The sequence below is a fragment of the Lytechinus pictus genome, chromosome 1 (assembly GCF_037042905.1).
Source record: "Lytechinus pictus isolate F3 Inbred chromosome 1, Lp3.0, whole genome shotgun sequence".
Classification (NCBI taxonomy): Eukaryota; Metazoa; Echinodermata; class Echinoidea; order Temnopleuroida; family Toxopneustidae; genus Lytechinus; species Lytechinus pictus.
The window spans coordinates 29,657,027-29,682,638 of NC_087245.1; the positions used below are offsets into that span (position 1 = coordinate 29,657,027).

The window sequence follows — 25,612 nt, forward strand, 5'->3', positions numbered from 1 at the left end:
TTTAACCATGAGGTAATCATCATTGAATGATTTAAAGCTGAATGTGATTCTCTCTACCAGAAACAAGATAATAGCGTAAATTTGTTGGTAGTTTGCGAGTATATAGAGGTAAACACACTGTATGATTTGTCCAGATTGGAATTTTGTGACACCAAGGAATGAAAATGCATGTATGGTTGCCATCAGGAGCAAGGCATCTCGAAATATATATACCTATTTGGTTTACTTGGTGCACTATGTGCAAACAATGAATAATGTTCTTATACAATAGTCTCAAATACAATTAAAATTTCATGAGACATGTCTATTGGGAGCATAGACATTGTTTATTTGAAAAATGATTGAATGACTGAAGAAAGAAGCTGAGATACTAGAGAGAAGATAGATAGCATGAGTGAGAGAGAGGGGGGGGGGGAGATAAAAGGGGGATAGAGAGGATAAGAAAAGTAAGAAAGAGGAGTAAAATTAGACAGAGAGATGAGGGGGAAGAAAACAAAGGGCAGAGGGGGGGGGGGTAAAAAAAGAAGAGGAGGCAAAGGGAAATCTTTTAGCATTCAACAAATTGAGCAATCAAAATATTAAAAAAATACATATGGGGTGCACATCTGAGTCATACAGTAATCTAGAATGTTCTACTTCAAATGGAAACCCCCAAAAATATGATGGCCTATATCGTAAAGTATCTAGGAACAATATTCATAGACAATATCACTGTGTATAAGTTTTACATTTATAAAAGGTTTGCAATTTTACTGGCAAATTTTGTTGATTCTGATATGGGATAATACATATAAAAGCATCACATTTTGACCCTTTTTTTCTCTTCCCATTTAAAAAAAAAATTGGAGTATGTTTAAGTTTAATATCAGTTTGAAATGGCAGATTTCACGTTTTTTTTTTCCTAATAGTACAATGCAAATTACATTGAAAAGCAACAATAGTACAGTATTAATATTTTATGAATAAAAAAATGTGACCATACTCTTGGCCAGTGATTGCTATTAAGAACACCTCATAAAAAGTGAATGATCAATTTAAAAGAAAAGCAGGAAACAAAGAAAGTCTTTTCTGAACTGAACACAAAATCTTAAAACATGTTTCAGTTTGATTGAAGTACATTGTATTTACATGTAAAAAAAATGCAAGAACAAAAACTGTGACATGAAATCTTATTATGTGACATGTATCTTTTTTTTTTCAAAAACACTCTTTTTTTCACACAAAAATTTGTACATATTGGGCGGTTTAACACTGATAAGGCTTTTTTTAGGCCACTGAAGGATAATCGATGCAATAAAATTGCAAAACGAGATATCTCGGTGAAATCCTAATTGTAATACAAATAAATAAAAAACAACAATTATAATGATAATAACAAAACATGAATAGGTATCACAATAGTCAGATTGATTTTCAATATCATTTCAACACTGAATCATCAATTTTCCTTTTTTTTGTATTAAAGACATTAAAGAGTTAAATTGTGCATCTTGGATAAATAACAATAATAAAAAGTCATTTAAATTTGTCACAGACTCTATGTGGAATTACTGAATATACATGTAATAACTTTTCATGAGTGGCGTGTAAAAATTGGCTGCAAAGAATGAGGCTATTTTAATTGTCTCTAAACTGATCATTCGATTATTTTCCCATTACGTTCATGGAAAATTGAATCTCGAAACTCCTCTATCAAAGGATTTTTTTTTCATTGCAATGGCATTGCGATAAAATCAGGTAACAAGATCAAGAAAACGAAAAGCTGATCTCTTTCTTCATTGAATATGTCCTTTGGAAAATAATAATTTATCATAATCAAGTATCCATTCTGGATTAAACAGTAAACAACTAATATCTGCAAATGTGTGTATTTTTTAATAGAAATATAACACGACTCCCTATTAAACACACAGGACAGTCGTGTTTATAAGAATAAGGTTGGTCATAATACCGAGTCTTACTGAATAATCCACAAATGAGATAATTAATAAATAATTCATCATATTTTGAAAGTTTGTGAGTACTGCTGAGAGAGAAAAAAAAAATCAAGTAACCTGAAAGTGATACCATGTTTCACAGATACTTAAAAAGACATCAAAATGATGGAAAATTTATCAGAAATGTTAGTTTGAGGAATGATTTTAAATCATTCATTTGCATATATTCCAAAGTATTAAAAATACTAAGAGTTGACAACTAAAAAGCAAATAAGATCATAAGAACAAAACAAATCATAATCTTCTTTCTCGTTCACAAATTGCACTTGAGTCTCTAACAATACTTAGCTACTATACAATTTAAATACTTCAAATAATTTTGTTTTCAACACAAAAGTAAAGCATCACACGAATAACCAACACATAAAAAAATGTTTGAATTCATTCAATGTTGATACAATATTATAAAGTTTTCTACCTACTGACACCTCTCAAAATCAATTATTGACCCAATTCAAACAGCTTGGTTTGCTGAAAATTGTGATAATTATTTTCAAATACGGCATACCCAAGTAAATAAATAAGATCAATATGGCATAATATATAATATGCCAGATATGGCATAATATCATCTTAAAACCCCCATTATTTTTAGCAGTTTGTGTATGTGCCAATTCGTTGTGACAGTGAGAAAGCATTCAAGCATACAATGAACATACCAATAACTCAAATTTTTGTGTCATTTGTATTCTATTGCCACTCTAGGGAGAAATATAAAGAAAGAATTACTAGTATCAAATCAGGGTGTGTAGGACTTTGCTTTCAACATTCAAATTCAAACAGATTGAAATACATTCAAACCATTTAAGTACTATTACGGACAATACAAATTCAAGGAACATATAAGAATGTACATGTAGTAAACATTACAAAAATTGCAAGGTTTCAATGAGTCAGTATAACAAGTGACATAAAATATCAAATATTTACAAATCAATTGCTATTGTTTTTCTTACATGTAAATTGCAAAAAAAAAACATAATACTTTTTCATTCTGAAATAAAATTTGCATAATATTTACATAAATATGCTGGCACTCAATGCTATGTTACATAAATGTACAATTCTGAAATATTATTGGCATGAAAATAAAGAGATTTAATTCCTTATTTTCTAAAATGTTGTTCATACATGGCACATGCAACAAGAGAGTGAGAAACATCAGAATAAAATCAATGAAAGAAGTTTGCATAAATTAAATTTGTGATAAGTGCTTCGTGATGCATACATACTTTCTGTGAGTAGTGTTGTATTGTGACAAAATTATGAAAGTTTGGGGGACTTTCACAAAGAGCTAAACCTGATTAAAAATCATGCATAAGTGCCAATGCACACATGATATTCAATGCATTAACTAACTTATTATTATTAATTAACTTAACTAATCGATCAATTAATATTCTGGTATAATTAGGTGCTCTTACATTATTTATAGTGGAATATTATATATTAACGATGACTTTTTTTATCAATGTCTTGTCATTTGTCATCATGTGGCCATAGTAATAAAATACTCTTCCAATTTGATAATTCAGTTAAATAAATTCAAGGTCAATCTCATTCTTATAACTTTAATTCGATTTCAAATATTCAAAATATTTCAATATCCAAAACAATGGTATAAAAGTAATCCTAAATCCTACTCATTGACTGAATTCCTAGGATTGTGAAATTTGTGAGTGAAAAATACAAGGCACTTCAATGTAATATTCATAAAGTAACAAACAACATATCTTCCTTTTATTATACTTGCAGCATTACAACTATACAAACACGGTACATCCTTCTAAAATACACCACAGAAACAATACATGGAGTTGATGCATAGTGCAAGAGATGTGCATTTAAAATTGAGAAAACAGATATAAAAAATCAAAATAAAATTTGCTGTTTATCTTACAGATACAATGATATAATAGAGTCTAGCAAATGGCAGGGGTATTTTTGGCTCGTTTGCTGAGGGAAACATTCAAGTCAAAAGCATGGAATTGAGTTTGTATTACATGCTGATTGGCCTTTTAAAAAAAATTTGTGTAATAGAAAACAATTTTATTGATGCAAGATCATTTTGACAACCAATATGGGTTCTACCAATAAACTAATTGTTTAGCATTAATAAAGTTATCTTGCATTATGGGAATTGTGTATGAAATTATTTGACATGCCATTGGCCGAAAAGTCAAAACTTTTTTGGGTCAATCTGTTTTTTTTTTTAATTCTAGGGTAAACTAAAATCTAAAAATCTAACCCTATTAAATACCCTAAACCTATAGCTAAATCTTAAAGCTGATCCCAATCCTAGTCTTTGGATCCTGAGACTCAAACCTACGACTCTCCAATTGAAAGACAAGAATCAGAACCACTTGGCTTATCACCTAACAACTGAAATAATCTCAAGTGAGATGAGAACAATTTTTTGTAATTTGACTGGTTTACAGCTTTGAAAATTGATCTTAGCATACAGTGAATCACCCCTCCTGGTTTCAAATAAAAAGGTCACCGCCTGATAGAGAAAACACTCATTGCCAAGATATATTTCAGGACTGTGTTAAATTTGAGTAATTCCTTTCTTTTCAATAATGACCTGGCCATGTTTACATCATCCTACTAATACTCACCAGTCCCCCCTCCCGCCCCCACCCCCCAAATAATAATGCTGAAGAAAGGCACATCATTTAATAGGCATCACAGTTTGAGGCACTGCAATATTGATGAAATACTTCATCTTCAAGGTGGTGCATATGCAGTGAAAAACACTGGGGTAAGGAGGGTCAAATTGCAGTGATAAATACCTGCCAATAATTTTCTTCAAATAAAAACTCTTATTGTTGCAATTCACATGCCATGGCAAACAGGGCATGAAAAGTTTATATCATTATTTTTTTAAAGCATATACCATATCTATTCTTATGTTATTTCCATATACCTTCATATTCAACAATTTATTTAGTAATTTTAAATTAGAATAAAATGTTCTTACAATTTTACTGGATGGCTTGTATATACACATGTATCTTTGTGAGTGTTTGTATGTCAAATGGAACTGGACTTGTACTGCAAAATAATGTCAGTCTAAATCCGTAAGTGCAAGACATACAGATCTAAGTAGTCATGGACCTACAGTACAGATGTGGTAGGTCCATGATGTAATAATGCTATTAATAAAGACCCCAAGTTCTGAATATGAAATCTCATTAGAATGAAAGTAAGGTTGAGTCAAGGATACCTCCCTATGTTCTGACCAAAGTATATGTAATATAATGGAAAAATCTTATCCCATATCCTTGGCCTCATGGTTCCAGGATGCAGTCTCTGATAGGTATCCTAAATGAGGCATTTTGGGTAGTCAGTTCTTGATAGAATGACAACTTCCCATAATTTGATGACTGACAATGAAGATAATGCAAAAAGAAGGGGAAAAAATGCTGATGATGTTCGCCACCCAAGCACGTGTGACACCAAATAATAATAATAATGATGGTGAAAACATTGGATGAGCTCCTTGAATGGTATCCTCAGGTAGGCACTTGTGATCATGTTCCAATGTTGACTTCGAAATGGAATCTATCTTTCTGTTTTACATTTGACTTTCAGCTGGAATCTAACTTTAATATGGTCATGATTGGTGGTGATGGTGGTAAATTTTTGAAAATGATGCTGAATGTGCAAAAATGGTAGGTGTTGTCTTTGACTGGTGTCTTCAGATAGGCACTTCTGAACACACCACCCAATCGGAACACGGTGGCTTTCATGTGCAATCAACCTTCAAAGACTAGAGTGGCACAGATGTCTGATGTCTTCAGATAGGCACTTCTGAACACACCACCCACTCGGAACACGGTGGCTTTCATGTGCAATCAACCTTCAAAGACTGAGTGGCACAGATGTCTGATGTCTTCAGATAGGCACTTCTGATCACACCACCCACTCGGAACACGGTGGCTTTCATGTGCAATCAACCTTCAAAGACTAGAGTGGCACAGATGTCTTCAGATAGGCACTCCTGATCACACCACCCACTCAGAACATGATGACTTATTTCATCAATCTTCAATGACTGATGGATGGTACAGATGTCCGAATCGTGATCCTCTGAGCTCAAAGACGAGGTGCATTGGTGCAGGTCTGAAGATATGATCTTCTAGCTTTCTTTTCGTCCTCATGGGCATATGACCCCACCCTTTTAAAAGTAGGCACCACCAAGATCATCATATAGGATCCATTCCACTAGACTTCTACAAACTACAGCTCCTAACGAGTCCTCACTGCTGAGCCAAGCAGTTGTTCCTAGTCTACCTCTAATGAGTCCTCTGCTCTACAACGAGGGTAACAACTGTCCTCCTGTGCTATACAATCCTCGGTAAGAATTGGCCGCTTTGTTTTGTCTCGTTCTTTTCATCGAGTTCTAAGTTTTCAATAATCTTCTCCGAGTCCTCAACCTCGATCACCTCCATGGAGGGGGCTTTATCTTCCGCAAGAAGTGGCTTGACCTGTGAGATTGTCAAATTAAACAGAAAAATATCATAATGATTGCAATGCTTTGTTCGGGTTAAAAAACACCCTTTTAAATCCCTTAAACTCACACATTCTTGTATGGTGGCAGATCGTTTAGTGTAGCTGGATCAACCCTTTAAACAAACTGATACAAAATTTTCTTTGCATGATCAAATAGTAAATTATAGGCATATATAGGCTCATTTCTTTGTTATATCATGATACGAGTTTGTCTATATTAAAGAATACACAGAGAAGCATCATATTTATTATGCGCAATGTAATATATCATTAATATTGTTATCATTATTACCCCTATCTCCAATAAATGTTTTAAACTAACCTTATTAACTGGTTTCTCTGCTGTCAGGTCAACGTTCCCAAGTTGAATTGGTGGCATGACAAAGTCAGACTTGGTATTTAGATTAGACTTCTCTCTTGAAAGTCGCAATCCATTTTTCTTCACGACTTCTGAGGAATCTTCTGTAAGCACAGAAAAGACGTACGATATGTAGTATAACATACATTCTAACCATGATATGAATTTGTACCACCCAGTAACTACAACATATTTGGTAACAAATTATTTTTCATAGTTGCACTGATAATGCTTGGATGGTCTATTCTGTAATTATCTAAAATTATACTTCGTTTCAATAAAACATCATTGGGGAAGAAGGATTTACCAGTACCATACTATTCTCAGCAAGTAAGAATCTTCTGTAAGTAAGGAAAAGATGTAAGATATGTAATTTAACTTTTAATATATTGTAATGATGAAATTACTTTGTAACACCCAGTAACTATAATATATTTTGTAGCAAATTAATGCTTGGATTGTTTATTTTCTTCTTTATATTATACTTAATTTTGATAAAATATAATTAGGGAAAAACAGATTAACCCATTCGAGTACCAAATTATTCTTAGAAAGAAAGTATTAAAACAAATCAAAGCAGACATCATTAAATTGAAATAAAAAGATTGATCTAATCAAAGTTTTTTCAGAAGAACTCAGATGCACTCTCATTTACTTCTAATCCTTAATTGGAAAAGGGATTGCAATAAACTATATGCTTGTTCTTGTCTAAAACAATAACGGAAAAAAAAAAATCTATACAGGGACACTTCACTTACCTGTATTTTCCTTTGTTGAGTTGCTCTGCTTCTCCTTCCTTTCTCTCACCCTTGCACTGCCCTTGGCGCTCCCTTTAGCGCTGCCCTTGGCCTGGACCACGCCCTTATTCACCGCCGGCAGCTGGAAGACCCCTCCACTTGACCCTTCACCCTTGACCTCCTGCTCCTTGGATGCCGCTTCCTCCTTCTGCATCTCTCTGAAAGTTTGCTGGTGATGCGTGCTGTGTTGATGCTTGTTTCTATGGTGATGATGATGGTGGTTGGTGGTGGTGGTGGAGGATGAGGAGGATGCGGTGACGTTGGATGACCGGTGTTTGTCCTTGGATTTGGCGTGTGGGATGCCCTCTTGGATGAAGGCATGCTGCAAGGCTTGGTCCGGCGATATCCTCTGGGAGGGATCCCATCTAAGAAGCAATCAATTAACATTAAAATTATCAATATAAGTCTTAAATAGTGCAAGGCCAATGAATCACATCTGGGTCTTATTTCCTAAAGACTTTGATTATGGTAACATTGTCTTTATGGTATCTAAAGTGGAAACCTCGATTTTGACTAGCTGCTGGGCCATGGGTTCAAAGCCCATGCAGAAGTGGCATAATATCTTTCAGCAAGAAATTAGTCCACAATAATAACAATAGCAGGCATTTATATCACACCTTCTCTATTCCAAGGTGCACTATTATTATCATTACCCCAGCTTTAGCTCAAGTTGCCGTTTCCTGTGCTGTGCATTCAAGAAATCAATTCTGCCGGGTACCCATTCGCCTCACCTGGGTTGAGTGCAGCCTGAAGGAAACGACACCATTGCTTAGATTCCCACCCATCATACTCTGTTTAAAAGTCCAGAGACTGAGTCACAGGGCCACAAAACTCCACAATACCCCCCCTCCCCTCCACCCCAAAATTGTCAGAAAATGCTTACTCTAAACATCTCTTGATGAAGTCTAAGAACTGAGGATCGCCTGTCTTGACTGCATAACCTAGATCCTTTGTGTTGGGTCTCCTCTTCTTTCCTTTACTGTTTGTAATGCACCTTGGGTTCCCTCTTGAATCTATCATAAAATATACAAATAAGATCATCGGATAACCATTAATTATAACAACCACCAACAAATAAGACCACCTTTCTGTTTGTTTACGAATACTGCTTCTCATTGGAGTATTATTACATACAAGAAAACTGTCTATAGATGACTTGCTATAGAGACCAATTTTACTGGTTCAATTAATCTATGGCAAAGAGCCATTCAGAAAAAATTGGTCTTTCTTTAATTGCAAACCGAAGTATCTGATTGTAGATCAGGGGACCGTTTCATAAAGCTGTTCGTAAGTTAAGAACGACTTTAAGAACAACTGGTGAACCTTTCTTACGTGCTAAACCATTGCAGATGAATGTACCATTTTCCACAAGAAAAGTCCACCAGTCGTTCTTAAAGTCGTTCTTAACTTACAAACAGCTTTATGAAACACCTGCCCACGAGACTCTGCTGGGTTTTTTTTAATGACCTTTATGTCAAAATAATAAAACATGCCTAGATAAGATTACATTATGTGTCAATGCAACTGTAATAGCATTGCAGTCAAATTAATTTGACTTTTAAACAAAGAGCATCGAGTTGTTTCTGTCTGTAATACTTTGTTATTTGATGTTCTGAAAGATCGTAACTAGGTATGTCAAGCTCTTACCAAAGAATAGTCTTCTCCTTTGAGCTTCTTCAATGATGTGAGGTGGAGGAAGTCCAAAGATCTGAAGGAAATAAATTGATGAAGAAAAACAATGAGAATGAGGTATCTACATATAAATACACCAAGCAAGTAAAATTAATTGACTTGAGAAATTGATACTAAGAATGATTCTCCTTTCAAACAATGAAAACACACTTTGCAATGAACTTTACTTACCTCTCTTTCATATAGAATGGGTTATGAGATGGTGTGTCTGATGATATATCCATTGCACAAATTAAACCATTTTTAAAATTTTGAGAAATGACAATTTGACAATTATAGGAATTTCTATCACACAACATATAACAACCACTTGTCTGTGACATCACAAAATCAAAAATTTGAAAATTAATAACTGTTATTCTTTAGCAGATTTTCATCAAGATTTCACTACTATTTTTCTGTATTTTAATTCTGCATTTATTAAAACTAACTTATTATCCGGGTGGAGTTGCCCTTTAATAAATTTAATGTTATTATTACAATCATAAACTCACCTCCATGATACACGCTAGTTGCTCCACCTCATTCTCCCCTGGGAAGAGCGGGTAGCCTGTATAGAGCTCTGCTAGGATGCAACCAAAGCTCCACATGTCGATAGGGAGACCATAGGGGAGCCCAAGGATCACCTCCGGGGATCGATAGAAACGGGACTGGATGTAGGTGTAGACTGGAGAAAAGAGCACGTGAAATGAAAAAAAATTTATCGACGCAATTCTTTAAAGTGTGCCGTTAGCCATGTGGTCTAAGAAGCCATGGTGGCGCCTTGTTGGAGTGGTCTAAGGCACCTGACAAGAAATATGAAAATTTGGGTTCAATCCCTGGCCACGGCACCTCTTTCCAAGAGAGTGATTAACTGATAAAATACAATATTTAATCAGCATGAAGGCATACTAATGTTTCATGATAGGTATGGATGCGAGTAGTAGTGCTATTGCCTATTTTTATAGAACAAGTCTATTCTGCAAAAACATCGTGTTGAAAATGTTTGATCTATTTCTCTTTGTATTTCCATCCCTCTTTCTAGTTCTTCCTCCATCTTTCCCTCTCTCACTCTATCTTCTCTGCCTATATGTCTCTCTCTCTCTCTCTCTGTCTCTCTCTCTCCCTTTCTCTCAATGGCTGTCTCTGTCTGTCTTTCTCACTGTGTCTGTTTCTGTCTTTCTCTTTTTCTCATTCTGTCTGTATGATTGTATGCCTCTCTCTCTCTCTCTTTCTGTCTATCTTTGTCTGCCTCTCTGTCTGTCTTTCACGTCTCTCTCTCTCTTTCACTCACTCTCATTATCTTCATGCTGCTCTGTATACTTACCTCTCTGGTGTTCATAGCAACTGGAGCCAAAGTCAATGACCTTGATTGAACTCTGACCCTTTTGTCTGAGTAGTATGTTCTCTGGTTTAAGATCACAGTGGATGATGTGTTCTTTGTGTAACATGCGTAGGCACTGCAGCAGGGAGAAGGCAAACCGACGGATGAGGGCAACGCTGAAGCCCTGGAAGTTGTTTTTCTTGATTAATTCATACAGATTCATACTGCAGGATTGGGGTAAAAGAAATGGTAGAATTTGCTCATAGAGTGATAAACAGACATTTATTTTGTTTTATTTTATCATTGTGTTCATGTTCATCATCATCATCACTACCACCAATACCATCAATATTATCATCATCCTCATTAACATCATCATCATCATCATCATCATCATCATCATCATCACCATCATCATCATCATCATCACATCATCATCACCATCAATGTTATCATCATCCTCATTAACATCATCATCGTCATCACCACCACCACCAACACCATCAATATATCACCACCACCACCACCACCACCACCACCACCACCATCATCATCATCATCAGCAGCATCATCACCACTTCAACCATCATTATCATTTTCATCATCATCACCATCCTCCTCCTCCTCCTTTCCTCTCCTCAATGATTCTCAGGTATAATAATCTTTCTCTCGTTCTCAAAGCCAAATCGTCGAGGTTTATACTCACCCTAATAATTCAAACGTGATACATAAATGGTTTCTAAAGTAGAAGTATTCTCTCATGTGGATCACGTTGTGTGAGTTGTCTCTGTCTTTTCTCCTTAGCGCATCTAGTATCTTGACTTCTATTAATGCCTGGTGGTGAAATCTGATCACATAAGAAACAAAATTAATATTGATAATTGTTATTCATAGTATAAACAATAAACAAATTGCACTACACATATAAGTGTTGATGTAGAGTGCATAAAATCATAATAAAAAGGAATAAATGCAGTTTCGAATTTTCTTACATTCATATTTTTTTACCGACCACATGAAAATACTTCATCATTCAGAAAATAAATATTGCTCTTTGTAATGATCAAAATCATACTTTACAAATAAATGTTACTGTACAATATAGAAATTCACACTAAATTCTCTTTTTCAAGAAAGAATACATGGTATATGAAATAGCGGTTTATTCTCCATCCAAAAATTCAGGAGCTAAAAAAACAGTGAACAGGGGAGAAAAAACCAGTAAAATATAATCTACTCACCTTTTCTTATTGCGTATAATCTTAATTGCAATCATCTCTCCTAGCTTGTGATCATAGGCTTTGACGACTTGACCGAATGACCCTTTACCTATCACCTCTAAGATCTCATATCTGTATGCTAAATGATCATGTAATACCTGAAAAAAAATTTAATCATGATGAATTCAACACCAATCAATAATTGCAGCATTTTTTAACTTGAATAACTGTGTTGGTGCAATTCCATTTCTTTTAGTTGATCTTTAGGGGCTGATGTTACCATCATGATATGATGAAAAGTCACCGATATTTACCAAATGATAACCCATAATTTACATAAATAGAAGAAAGTGAGAAAGTTAAAAGAAATCCATTTCATATCCATCTTAAATCAGACGGTAAATAAATAAATAAAAAATAAATGTTTATTGAATAAATTTGATATTCTTTTCTTATCAGATCAAAATATGTATAACCTAAATCAACAACAGCTTTAATGAGAAAGCAAAACTAAATTCATTCCATATCCATCTTAAATCCTCCCTTTCCCACAAAAAGGAAAAGATTTTACATAAATCAAACTATCTAGGACAGACCCATGAACCGCTGCCTTTTAACACGATATCTCAATTTGAGGAAACAATCACTCAACATTCTAATAAAGGCTGATTGTCTTTTTTGACGTCAAACTAAAAACGTGACATTTTGATGAATCAGGTCCAATTAGATCATACAATTACCAGCTTTTGTGTTTGAAATTCATTTCAAGGCTACTTTAATTAAATCAACATTACGCGATTCGATGAGCCAGCATAATGGCCTCGTAACACAAGGTGGGGCATTGCAATATTTGTAATATTGTGGTTTCTTGCTAATGAAAGTTGATTGGGGGTTAATTATAGGTCGATACACAGAAGCCAGTGCAGAAGGAGATAATGGCAAAGATCGTTTTAAATGCTGACCTGGGGGTGTTTCACAAAAAGTATGACCTAGAGTAGCAGTTAAAAGTTGACGCGTATATGATATACAACGCGCAATCATATTGATCAATACGCAGAAGCGCGCATCCTCTTGGCACGATCAGACCAATGCGGTGATGGCTTTTACACCGCACGCAACTAGGTATTTAAGTGCGACTCTAAGTCATACTTAAATCCTTGTGAAACACCCCCTGGTGTTATACCAATAGCATAAATCATGAAACATATATCTATAGCGGCATGAATTTTTCTTAAAGGGTTTTTCTGCTTTTAAATGTTTTATTCATGTCGTACAAGCTAGGCTTTTGAGTGAATACCTCCATTTCGACAGATAGTCATCTATTTCTATTCAAAGTCATCTCATCAGGATATTTAGCAAAAGAGAGTGTCACCAAATGTGCATTACATCATTCATGATTTTTAAACATCTGAATGAAACACCCACTTGTGCCCGATATCCTAAAACTTAGCAATTGATCAATGGGAAGTAATCTACGATTAATCACATTGAATATTGTGTACGATCAATCTTAAAAATCGGTCCTATGATCAATGTTATGTTATGGGGCCCGGATAATGAAACATACCTTAATATATGAGCCATTCTCATCATCATAGCCATTATTCTGTGACGCCCCCTGGACACCCTCGACTTTCTTGGCCTCTGGGCCCAAGAACCAGACCTCCTGGTAGTCCAGGATCTCTGCTTCTTCAAAGACCGTCAGCTTGTCTCGGTAGTACATCATGGCTTCTGTACCGTAATCATTAAGGGGAAAGAGGGAAAGTGAGTACTAACCAGGAATATGTTCTGATCTAAGAAATGGTTCATCAGTGTTTTTCAGTGTTTTAAACATCACTTTCTGTGTTCTTCATGGACATGTACAAAGCATATGATAAAGTAATCATAAGCAGTGAAAATTTTAGAAAAACAAAAGTTACCATGCAGGTACAGCTTGGCAAACACATGCAAAACCCTATAAAAGGATTGACGAGCAGACTTTTCACTTATGCACTGTTGTGTTTTATTGGAAAATGCTTTGATTTTCTTGATTTTCACTGTATTTTTCGTATTTCAACTTGTTTTGCTCGGAAATTGTATTTTCTTTGAAATTTCACAAATTTTGTGAGATTGAACCTATTACCAAAGAGTGTAAAAGTAACAACAAAAGGTTGTTTAATAACGCCCATAGGTGTTGAAGTAACACCAGAGTAAAATGACTGGTGTGGTCCCCTATGTACACCAATCAACACCACGGATTTTATTGTGAACTTACCATTTGGTTTCATATGTACTCTGCCTTCTTTCCCTTCGTTCTTAGATGTTCTTTTCAGTTCATCTCTGTAAATACATCAAATCAAATTCAATAAAATTCTATAAATGAAGCTATATATTTCATTACTGTTCATTTTATCCTCATGTTCATATTAAGATGACAGATATTTAGTCTTTTTCTTCTAACATGAAATTGATATAAATTTGAAAAAAGGCCAAGTGGATAAATAGTGAAACACTAAAACAGAATACATACATGTATCTTAAAATAATTGTGTGATCGTTTAAAAGTTAAGTCTGTTGAGCAATTTTAATATACCCCTTCACCCCCAAAATACTAATATTGTGAATAAATATACGGTACTCATTACATATCCCTTCCTGTCTCTCTCTCTCTCACTCCTTCTCTGTCCCCCTTTCTTTCCCTTTCTCCCTCCCATCTCTTCCCTTCACTCCTTCCATCTCTCACCCTCCCCAGTGGATTTTGTTACTCCAAGATAGCTTATCAAACATCACTCATTTTTAGAATGCTGCCCTCTCTTGACCAAACTTGATAAACATGACAATTGACATGATTGGTTGAAAGTATCACCAGGGTAAACAAGGCCATGCCCTGTACAGGACCATGTACAGTTGAGGCCAAAAGTTTACATACACCCATACAATTCAGTGAAATTTGTTCACTTGCCAAAAATCGAAACATTTACTAATCTTCAGAAATATAAATACTACCATGACCATATCAAATGAAAGAGCATATTCAGCACTTTCACATGATTGGGATGACATTGGGATTTAAAGTGTATTTCAGGTGGAATTTTCTTCAAAAAAAAAGTAATATTCGGGCCAAATGTATTCTACTGTTTCATTATTATATTTTCAAAGAAATATATAAATGTCAAATCTACAATTTATGTTATATTATATGCCACCAGTGAACAAAAAAGTGTAATCTGAAATGTTTGCGTTAAGACGTAACTAGATTTTGTCAAGTTTTTATTTTTAATTTGTCTAAAATATGAAGATATGAAGAAAATATTTTCAGCTCCTGATGACAAAGCAATGTGACGAAGGGGCATGACATAGTTATTTGTTTGATATCAAATTCGTCATGATAGCACAAATATTTTATAAGACACAGTAAATTTTATGATGTTTGGCAAGTGTAAACTTTTCTTTGAATTTCCTGGGTGTATGTAAACTTTTGGCCTCAACTGTAGGTATACACTGTCATGAGGGAAAAAGAGTGTTTCCTATAGGGAGTGAACATGGGATCACTAAGTGTTTGCTAGTCATATAGTTTTGTGTTAAAATACATTTTCATCTAAAAGGTTCTACATTAATCATTCAAAGCTCTTACTAAAAATATATTGAAAAAAAGAAGATATTTTAACAAATCAAATTATAAAAGAAAGCCCTTCACTGAAAATGGAAGAAATTTCTACTAATATTAAAACTCCCCAAGGCTAAATGCTACTCCAGATTCAGTCTCAAATTACCATTTCAAATTATATTAAAATGTATTAAGAGGGGGATTATTTGTCTTGGGGGGGAGGGGGTGTCCATATTCTATGTATAGTAGACAAATGGAAGAAAAAAAAGATTAACTTACAATTTGGTAGGTTGTCTATGAGCCTTTATATGTTCGCCAATGGTTGTCTGGTGAATACCAGAGGCAACTAGGTGCCCCTGAACATTGGTGAGCTGGGGTAAGGACTCCCCCATGGTGCTACTCTTAGGGCCTAAGGAAAGCTGAGGAAACGTGGTCTGACCTGAGGTCGCCGGTGGAAGACTGTTGGAGAGTTTCTGATATGGGGATGAAAGGAGAAATAAATGCAAAAAATTGAATAAAACTGGTTTTAAAAATGCAGACAGTGAAACAACAAGGGGAGCACTAGCAAACAGATGGGGGCCTTGAATTAAAGTTGTGTATCTAAATGGTCAAAATTTTTGCTCGTTTGCTCCTTTTTAGAATTATTTTCTGCTACACCTCGTCTGGCTCATCGCGCCCCTGAAAGGGGGGTAAATAATAGGTAGGGAAGTAGGAGAGAGAAGAGGAGACAGAGTAGAGGGAAAAGGGCAAGAAAAGGGATCTCTGAAAAGGGAGTTGATGGAAAAAAAAATTTGTTCAAGAGGAATGAATATCACTTGCAGTTTGCAGTGTTAGGCCTTGATAAAATGTCAAACAGCTTGAGAAGTGAAATAAGAAGATGCTATAGATAAAAAGGAGAAGAAAAGGGGGAAATAATTCTCTCTGTGGAATTATCATTTCAAAACACTTCTTCTGTAATATCAAAATATATATTTTCTCTTTCATAATTCTTAAAAATGCATTTTCATTCCACTGCTATATTCCCATTCAATAACAAGCTGTAAACATGATATTTAAGATCGCCCTATCCCTTTCCAAGGCCATTGTAAAAAGCTCTAATACATGTGGCTTCTTAATTTCATCCTGATGCCGATCCTCGCTTGCCCAAGACGATTTCCAGGCTTTCTCCTCGCGGAATGAAAGAATGAATCCAAGAAAGTCTTCCAGCCTCCTCACTGCTAAGGTTTCAGCCTTAAAATAGCTATAGGAGGGCATGCAATATTGGTTCAACACTATATTCTCTTACAAATAAATATACAAGGTCTCTTTATTTTCCTCCTTTACCCCCCCCCCCCCCCTTCATCACTTTCTTCCTGCACTATCATGGGATTTATGCCAGAGCTGAAGTGGGTTAACAATCAACCACCCATGTTATTGAGACTTCAGTTAATGGGTAAGGAAAATTTTCCTTTATCACGATTCTCCCATAACATCCCCCAGTGGCAAGGCTAATTGGTTATCTATTCTTGAAAATAGTTTGTGCTGCCTACAAACGTACAAGTATTAATTGGTTCCTTGCAAGGCTACTACTGCCAATGAGAAATGCGGAGATATATTCCAACGGGTTAACTGGTTGCTTGTTCAAAATACCTTTTGCTGTAATTGTGAAAGGGTAAGACAGCATCTTATTTCTAAACATAGGAAATACATTTGGGCAATTCCATAGGTTGGTGGACATGAGCTCAATGTGTCTTTGTACATATAGCCCATCTGATCCGTAACATGAGTAACCACTTTATCTGCACCCCTAGTAAAAACCATGTGTTCTTTATGTTTTTAATTATATACAAATTTGTCTCCCTAATATACTTCTTTGAAATGGATATAATCAACTTTTATAAAAGCCTTGTATGAGGACACTTTTCACTTATGTCCACTTTTCATTTTATGCATGTCCAAATTATGTAACATGAGTAACCGACACATTTCAAAGATTTGCCATGAGCATAATTAAATTTCCCAAGTTTTGTTTTCATACAAAGGATAGTCAGACTGCGTACTTTGTTGTGATAAAGAGATGTTTAGTTCCTATCAATAATAATGGAGTTACAGCTCCAAGTATAAGTCAAGGTGTCTCCAAATGTAACGTGGGTAACCGTGGAATAGCCCATTTGATTATTTGGGAATTACCAAGCCCTTTCGAAAATAGCCATTTAGAAATTTGTTTATACAAGAAATGAAATCTGTTATCACAAATAATGATAGCAATAATAATAATAACAACATAACCAACAATAATGACCAACTTTTCTATAGTTGCCCCAAGAACTACCACAAAATTATATTCAAGAATATTTGGAAAAATAAACATTATATATAGAGCAGTAAATGATACTTTGTACTTATCGCATAATTACTCATTACACTAAAAAGTAGCCACTGAAAAGAGAGAATTAGCCCTAAAAAATTTAGTAATCGTCGAAATGTGAATAAGAAAATAGCATTAAGAAATGAAAATTATTTACTGCCCTGTTTCCACAGTTCTATTATTATCGTTATTATATAAAAAATGATGATTGTTATCTACCTCATTTTGAAGGCCATTGGCTCTCCGTCCAAGAACACCATTGATCTGGATGGGCTGACTGGCTTTGACTGCTCCATTGCTTATGTGGTTCTTTTCTCGAGTCTGTTAGGATAAACAAGAAGAATAGACCAGATATTGCTATTTGGTTTCAAATTTAATTGTTGGAGCCCAGTGGATAAGCCTCTGAACTTTGAAATAGTGTCTGAGTTAGATTCCCAGGCATGCCATAATTTCTGTCAGCAAGAAATGGATCCATATTGTGCTTCACTGAACCCAGGTGAGGTAACTGGGTACCCGGTAGAATTAAGTGGTAGCTCGAGCTAAAGCTAGGGGTAAAAATGGTTGCGCTTTGTATCCTCTGGCAAAAAGCACTAAAACAACAATGATATAAGTATCAAAAGCAGCATAAAACGAAATAGAAGAAAAAATCTGCCTACTTCTAATAAACCCGAAGTCTCCATCCCATAAATGTATGTCGAACAGAATTAAAATCCATCAGTGTTTTCATTTCACCACAACTATACAATAAAATCCAATGGGAGTTTCAATTTCACTCAATTTCCACTGCCACAACCCACAATGCTGATAATTCTTTGCAAGTAAGAGCCAGGGTGATTCCGTCACTCAAATATCATTTCACGTTGAATCCCTTGATATGGGTGGCATTAAAAGTACATTTGAAAATGGTCAGCAGCAAGTTGATTCTTTAGAATGACAACATGCTCTGTGATGTAATATACAGCTACACAATTGACTTTAAATGACACCAAATTTAACCATCCATTCAAAACTCGACAACCAAAACTATCTTTCGATTCATTCAGAGCAGAAGTAATTAAAGTTGCCGACTGACAGCTCAGGGTACATCCTGGCATATCTTGTTTAGAGGTGAAATTCATTATGGAATTACAAATAGACTCGGGCAGGTGTTCTGCTCGTATATCAAAGATAGAAAAACGGCTGCTGTTTGATTGTACAATTTGACTTGATACTATTCATCTTGCACAGAGGAGGCAAAAATAGCCGAATCGATAATGACACAGGCTGCTTCATGTTTGGGTTTCATGATATTTGTTTCCAGTTGAAGATGGAGAAGTCAATTGAGCAGAGTTGAATTGATATTTCTAATGTCATATTTTTATCAAAACAAAATTGGTGAAGAGAATTTCATTGGCATACTGCATGGGTATGTGCTTTTCCCCAGATATGTCCTCATTGTTATTGATATAATAATAATAATGATAATAACTTAGTCTTGAACAAACTATATGAAAAACTACTAGTACGGTATTCAGAATTAATGATAATGGTTTGAAGAAATACACCAGGCAGAAAATTATTCATTTTTTTCCAATTTCAGGGGCTACATGTCCTTTTCACAACATACATGCTAAATCTTTAACATTGCAGTGAATGGGTTTTTTCCAGGGCTATTTAGTGCATTAATGGTAATTTTTTCCCTGTAATATACTATCCTCATGATCATGATCATTGCCACATCACTTATCACAAATTTAGATATTATTTTAGAAAATGAAATTCATTCAATATCTAGATCATCTTGTGATCTTTTATTTGATTGCAGGGCAATAAACCTTGCACTTCCTTTCATTTGCTTTATTTCCTAAATTGTATCCATTCCAAAAACTTTTAGATCAAGGGTGCATGGATTTGGCTTAGTTTGGGTCAATGATACATTGCCATTCAACTTGATTTTAATTTGTTTGGTTCTGGCGTTCAGATCTCACCCTAGCCAACAACATGTTTTGTCTTTGAATGATTCATTATATCTTGTTATTGCCTTGACTATTCTATCATGTCAATATTGAACCAACAGGTTTGGAAATCTATAGCTTTGCCAGAGTTTGACATTACAAAAGACCTCATTATTTAGATGACACTCGCCGAGGCCACAACATCAAAGGCCTATCTTCAGATAGAGCAAAGGAACGCTTTATTCCTCATTCAACGCCACAGACCGGTCACTCACTTCTTGCTTCCATGGCATGCAGGGATCATTGAAAGAGTCGGTGACGCTTTCTGCTCAGATTCACGTGAACACATGTCGGTCAGTTCAGCGCACAATGGAGTATTGATCAGGAGTCGATCCGCACGCCACGATTGTTATTTTGCCTACTCTTCTTTTAAATGCATTGTGCCAACTCTGCCAAGTCATTATTGATCGGACTCCTGTTGAATACCTACACCAAATTTAGTTGTACTTTTGGGTGAAAGGAAAGCCATGGGGGTCGTATAAGAGAAGAACAATGTACCTGTTGCCGGTATGCATTTTATGTGCTAATTGATGGTTCATGACAGTCAATAAAGCTGGCATAAATTTTCAGTAACACAAATGGCAAAAAGGCAACAGAATTGTTAAAATGAGCACATGCATGAATTGATTGCATGAACATAAGAGTGGCAAAGAAAATAATCAATGTTTTCCAAATTTCATGAGAAAAGTTTCTGGTATCTAAACTCACATGTTTGTTTCTACCCCCCCTCCCCGAAAAAACCTTGTGATTGATGATTTTCTTCTCAACATATGCATTTATCTCAATTTCTCAACAGCAACACCTATCCAAGGAGGATAATATTCAGTGGACAAAGTCTCCTTAAATTGGTATAGTAATGTACGAATAAAGGATATTTTCTTTGAGAGAAATATAAGAACCTTCTCCAAACATGTCCAAATGTAACGTATGTACAGTCAAAGAATTGGACATTTCATAAAATCAAACTCTTTCAATCCTGAATAGATATAATGAAGAAAAAAAATTGGTCAGCAAATCTTTATAAACACAAAATACATTAATTTTGTGACCATATATTGAATCAAATGTTTATTGGTTGGAAAAGAGAGGGAATTACTCATTATTTTCAGTCAAACTCTCCAAGATTTCCATGGGTAATAAATTGCTTTTTCTCCATGAAACAGAGATATAGTTTCCTTATTATTGAGAAAAACCTGCTTCTCAAATGAGAAAGGGTATTACCATCTCTAAAGAAGTTTAAAAATATCTTTTAAGCTAAAAATATTTGTAAAAACCCCCCAAAGCATTGACTAAAAAAGAAAAGATGTGGTCTTTCAGCAAATAATCTCGTTCAACAAAACGTCCAACATAGTGCTTGCTATAAATATTTCACATTAGCAATAGTTAAGTGCATCACATTTATTATGTAGATTTGAATTCTATCTGTGCTCCAGAAAAGAAAAAAAATAGTTAATCCAATATGGCATATATTTCACACTTCTCACTTCATTATGTTATCGAATTTGGGAATATTTTTTGTGGATATTACAAGTCCTTTCCTTTCACACTGGCATAAAAAAGGGTATTTTATTGTTATTGGATGAGTATAAAAGCACTCGATGTTCCACCAATGTAACTGGTACATTATGCTTGATCATTTCGTTGAGTAGCCGAAGTACTGCAAACTAATGCATATTTGAGCACTCATTATAAGCACTTGAACAAATTACCACTACAAAAGGAGCTGCTTTAAAGACAAGTCCCAAATGAAGTTTCTCATGAAAGAGCTCCTTATGAGAGAGGTGTATGCACTGTAAAGAATCAGCAAACAGACAAACATTCTGGTACATTTGCACAAGAACACATTACATTTACTTTGTAGAGTAAGAATAGAATGATACATAGTGCAGTCACCAAGCACATCTGTACAGATAAAGTGGAATGTATGAGTGTGAGTGTGAATTATTTCCATGATTCGTATGCCTTTTCCTAACTTTTATCTCACATAGCACCAGTTATGCATAATACACAAAAACAGCCAGCCTTGTAAAAATAATTTCAATTCTTTTGGATGACACAAAGTATTTTCAGCCTTTCTGCAATAGACATGGCTGTGTCCATATGAAGACCTGAAGAGGGGAAACACATTTTTTCATAAAACCTGCTGTATTTTTGTTGAATAAGATATGAAATACTGCAATAAGAGGGAAATCATTTGTCATCTCTGCAAAAGAAGGTGGTTTGAAGAATTTGACTATTATCTTTCTCCAACTGATGTCACCGCTTTTTCAGTTAACAAGCTCAGAGCTTCATTTCAAGAGCAAATTCACTTCGGCCACCCCCCCCCCCCCCCCCCGAAGGAAAAAAATTCTCCCTTCTCACAATTAAAATCAAGAATTCTCTAACACACCTGAGGTCTAACCACTAATACAATCATCAAGATAGTCTTACACTCGTGTTATGTTTGCCTGCATCTGATCTGCTGTATGTCTGTTAATTGTTTAAGAGTATAGGTCTACCTTAATCATATGCATGCTAATGAGGGCTGGACCATCAGAAGGACTTTTCTGTTAGTGAAGTACCCCCATGCAAATAAGTAAGAGTTTTCTAAAATGTGTTTTATACACAATGAGGTGAGGGAATGATTACGATAATTTTATTCATAAAAATAATGCAGGTGCAGTAACAAGCTTGATGAATAGGCATACTGTTACAACAGTTACACATGTACATGTACAGTTGTAACATGCCAACATAGCAAGTCCTTTATAGACTGGACAAATTATTATTATTTAAAAAAGGAATAGGGGCACTGATAACTTTTCTCCCCAACTATATGGAGTTTGAAAGAGATAGGGACACAGGGTTAATTATGGGCAATTTGTTTTTCTTCTGCCCAAATAGGGTCAATTTGCATGGTAGTTTTGCATTTCAAGTTCATATTTAGGGGTGCTCTACTTCTCTGCATGCATGCTTCTGCATTGATCTGTGGTATCCCAAATAACCCGACAGACATGTAGTTAAACAATTGCTGTTTCAATTTCTATTAAATATCACAAAATGTCTCAATGTAGTTTTTAGGTCTAAACATAAATATTTAAGTCTCAACACTTCTGTCATAATGAAAAATATCTAATCATGATTCAGTTTCAAATAAAAAGAGGGCATGTATTAATTGTGGCCTGCTTATGTACATGTACACACCACACAGCGAGGCAAAAGCGAAGGGAAAACATTCATTTTTGTTCAAATATGTACACTTTATGTAATTTACTTTATCAACAATGAGCGAAGATACATTCTGCACGATATCTTTAATAACCTAGACATTTTCTTATCAATTATTGATGACTCCAGACAATGAGAAAAGATAGATATTTCACAATATTACATAGGTTATGTAGATTCTAATCAGTGATAGGTCAATACACCATCACGTGACCATAACTGCGAGGATCGCATTTGTTATATTCTAGGTTTTGACGTCACCTCAGGGAATATACTGCGTTGTATTGTCAATTACGGCGTTATATTCACTAAGGTGACGTCACTTGCTGCATACAAGTTGCGTAACAAGGTAGTTTATTTTATGTACCCGCTAATGTTAACGCGTCAATTGCATGAAGTACGCGCTTGATGTATTTAAAAAAAAAATCTATTATGACGTAGATGGATTAGAGCTGTAGCAAGAATTTCGGGTTTGAGCCAGATGATGAATGCAATTTCTGATGGCGAATCCACATAGACTATATAATATAACAGATATTGCCTGGTCTATCGTTTTAATAAATAACATTTCAACTCCCCTCCGAAGCTATATTTTTCCCTCGGGATAATATTTTCCCTCAGCACTGCGCACTTCAGGCAAAATATAATCCCTTGGGAAAAATATAACTCCGTCAGAGAGAGGAAATGTTATATTCAAATTCTAGGTAGGCAATATCTGTATACTTTCATACCCCTTTACAATATATTTAGTACTTAAAGGCAGATCATTAGATATTGATTTCCCAACATGAATTAATAATTAAATGTATTTTGGATAATAAGTGGGAAGATCATGACCTATTCACTTTTTTTTTAAATGTTTTTTTTTGCTAATCTAACAAGTCTGAATTTGGGACCACTGCAATATACAATGTATTACTCGAGTTAATAACTGGTTTAATCCCTTCTACATTGTAGCTGTTATATTAATATATAAGTCCATCAAAAAGCGTTTATGCATGGACTGCATATTCCACAATCCACACCTGAAATATATCAACTTAGAGTGTTTTTTTATATCTTAAACCTCCTTTCTGGATCTGGACGTTTTTTCTGTAATCATATAAGCATGGGTTATGCACATTTGATTATGATTGTTATAATGCACTTCTGAAAAGGATAGTGCAATGCACTTTTGCTTTGTTCAAATCATGGACGTTTCACTGACAATTCCCTGATCAAAATGTCAAGAAAGTGTACTTCAAGAAGAATTACAACTATGTTAAATCTGCCACTGTTGTAACTAATACAGAAGCCTCGATTGTGATTGGCTGGCAAGCCCTGTTACCCTGGTAACTGCATAATGGCAAAGTTACCATACTTGTAGGTCTTTATGATCATGGGCCCAAAAGCTATCAACCGAGAGATACTGGTGGAGTGATGGGGGGAAACATTTACTTCCAACCAATCATAAATTAAAAAAAATAAAAAACCACATTGGTTCATTACCTTGGGAGGTATGCATCTATAAGGTGCAGCCATCTAAGATGCTAATCAAAATGAAAAAAAAGTTCTGTAAACTCCTTACATAGTAACCAATATTTGGTTCCTTGTCAGTCCAAGTGTACATTTCCAATTTTGTGCCATAGTCCTCCGCTAGAAATACAAAGAATGCAACGAATGTATAATATTCGAGGCTGCCTCAAAACGTCACCATCGTATTTATGATGCATCCATCCTGGCACATTTATGATCAATGAACATACAATGCCATTACCACAAACATAATGAAAGTAATTTACAGATGTAGATATTTGATGGCGTGATGAATTTCCCAAATGACAAAAAAACGTACAGGAAGCTCAACCAATCAGTCTTTGGGGAGTCTTTCTCTCTTTCCTTGCCCTCCACACTAATAACGTCTCCTCGTTACCATTAATTATCTCACAAAGCTGCAACTAATGAACCACAGTGACTTGTCAAGCTCTCAAATGATCAATACAAGACAATAGACCAAACACCCCATGTTACAAAACTAACACCAGATCATGATAATAAAACATCAATACATAGCAAAGGTGTTCCAAGGAGTTCACCAAGGGGACAATCATTGCTATGGCAACCAGAATCGTCTGAGACCCCATTTTGTACGAGGGCGTCGCCTCGTGTTGTCAAGTCAAGAACATTTAAATGATGGTTCACAAATTATTAATGGATTGCATGTAATGTGTTTTAATTAGTCCATCTCTGTTCATATTAGATCATTGATTTTCTCTTATTCTATAGACATACCTCTCTTTAATATAGAAGATGTTGCAAGACAGATAATTACTTATCGTCATTCTTCTAATTTCCCAATCTTCCCTCCTTTTTCTCCTTCTTTACCCCATCCCATCTACTACCCCCTCTCCCTCCTCTCCACCCCCTTCCTTCTTTCTTCTTGTTTTGTTTGGTTCTTTTTGTTGTTCTTCTTCTCCTCCTCCTACTTCTCATCCCCCTCCCTCTCCTCCTTCCCCTTCTCCTTCTTCACTCTTCTTTCCCCTCTACCTTCCCCCTCTCTCTCACTGTCTGTCCATGAATAATACATGTGCATTCATGGTCAGGTTTGCATGAGCCA

At 35.2% G+C, this 25,612-nt stretch overlaps 1 protein-coding gene across 2 annotated transcripts; it reads right to left on the reverse strand.

The window, feature by feature from the left end:
* Positions 1–2,956: 2,956 nt before the first annotated feature.
* On the reverse strand, positions 2,957–24,951 carry LOC129260706 (dual specificity tyrosine-phosphorylation-regulated kinase 4-like). Of its 2 annotated transcripts, none has more exons than XM_064099966.1 (14): positions 24,505–24,951; positions 18,035–18,136; positions 15,748–15,941; positions 14,137–14,201; positions 13,450–13,613; positions 11,904–12,040; positions 11,369–11,509; positions 10,666–10,886; positions 9,854–10,026; positions 9,315–9,375; positions 8,551–8,680; positions 7,629–8,032; positions 6,835–6,974; positions 2,957–6,487 (listed from the first exon to the last, which is right to left on the reverse strand). In XM_064099966.1, the coding sequence occupies exons 1-14, from the start codon at positions 24,535–24,537 to the stop codon at positions 6,344–6,346; spliced, it is 2,109 nt and encodes a 702-aa protein (XP_063956036.1). In that variant the 5' UTR covers positions 24,538–24,951; the 3' UTR covers positions 2,957–6,343. The 2 variants fall into 2 exon arrangements, with proteins under 2 accessions (XP_063956036.1, XP_063956033.1); XM_064099963.1 differs by having other exon boundaries at positions 24,584–24,661.
* Positions 24,952–25,612: the final 661 nt, after the last annotated feature.

Coding starts and splice junctions, on each gene's coding strand:
- LOC129260706 (XM_064099963.1), bottom strand. CDS start 24,625: ATGTACACTTGGACTGACAAGGAACCAAATATTGGTTACTAT. Junction 12,041..13,449: donor AGAATGGCTCATATATTAAG/GTATGTTTCATT, acceptor ATTTTTTTTCAG/GTATTACATGATCATTTAGC. Junction 6,488..6,834: donor CAGAGAAACCAGTTAATAAG/GTTAGTTTAAAA, acceptor ACAATCTCACAG/GTCAAGCCACTTCTTGCGGA.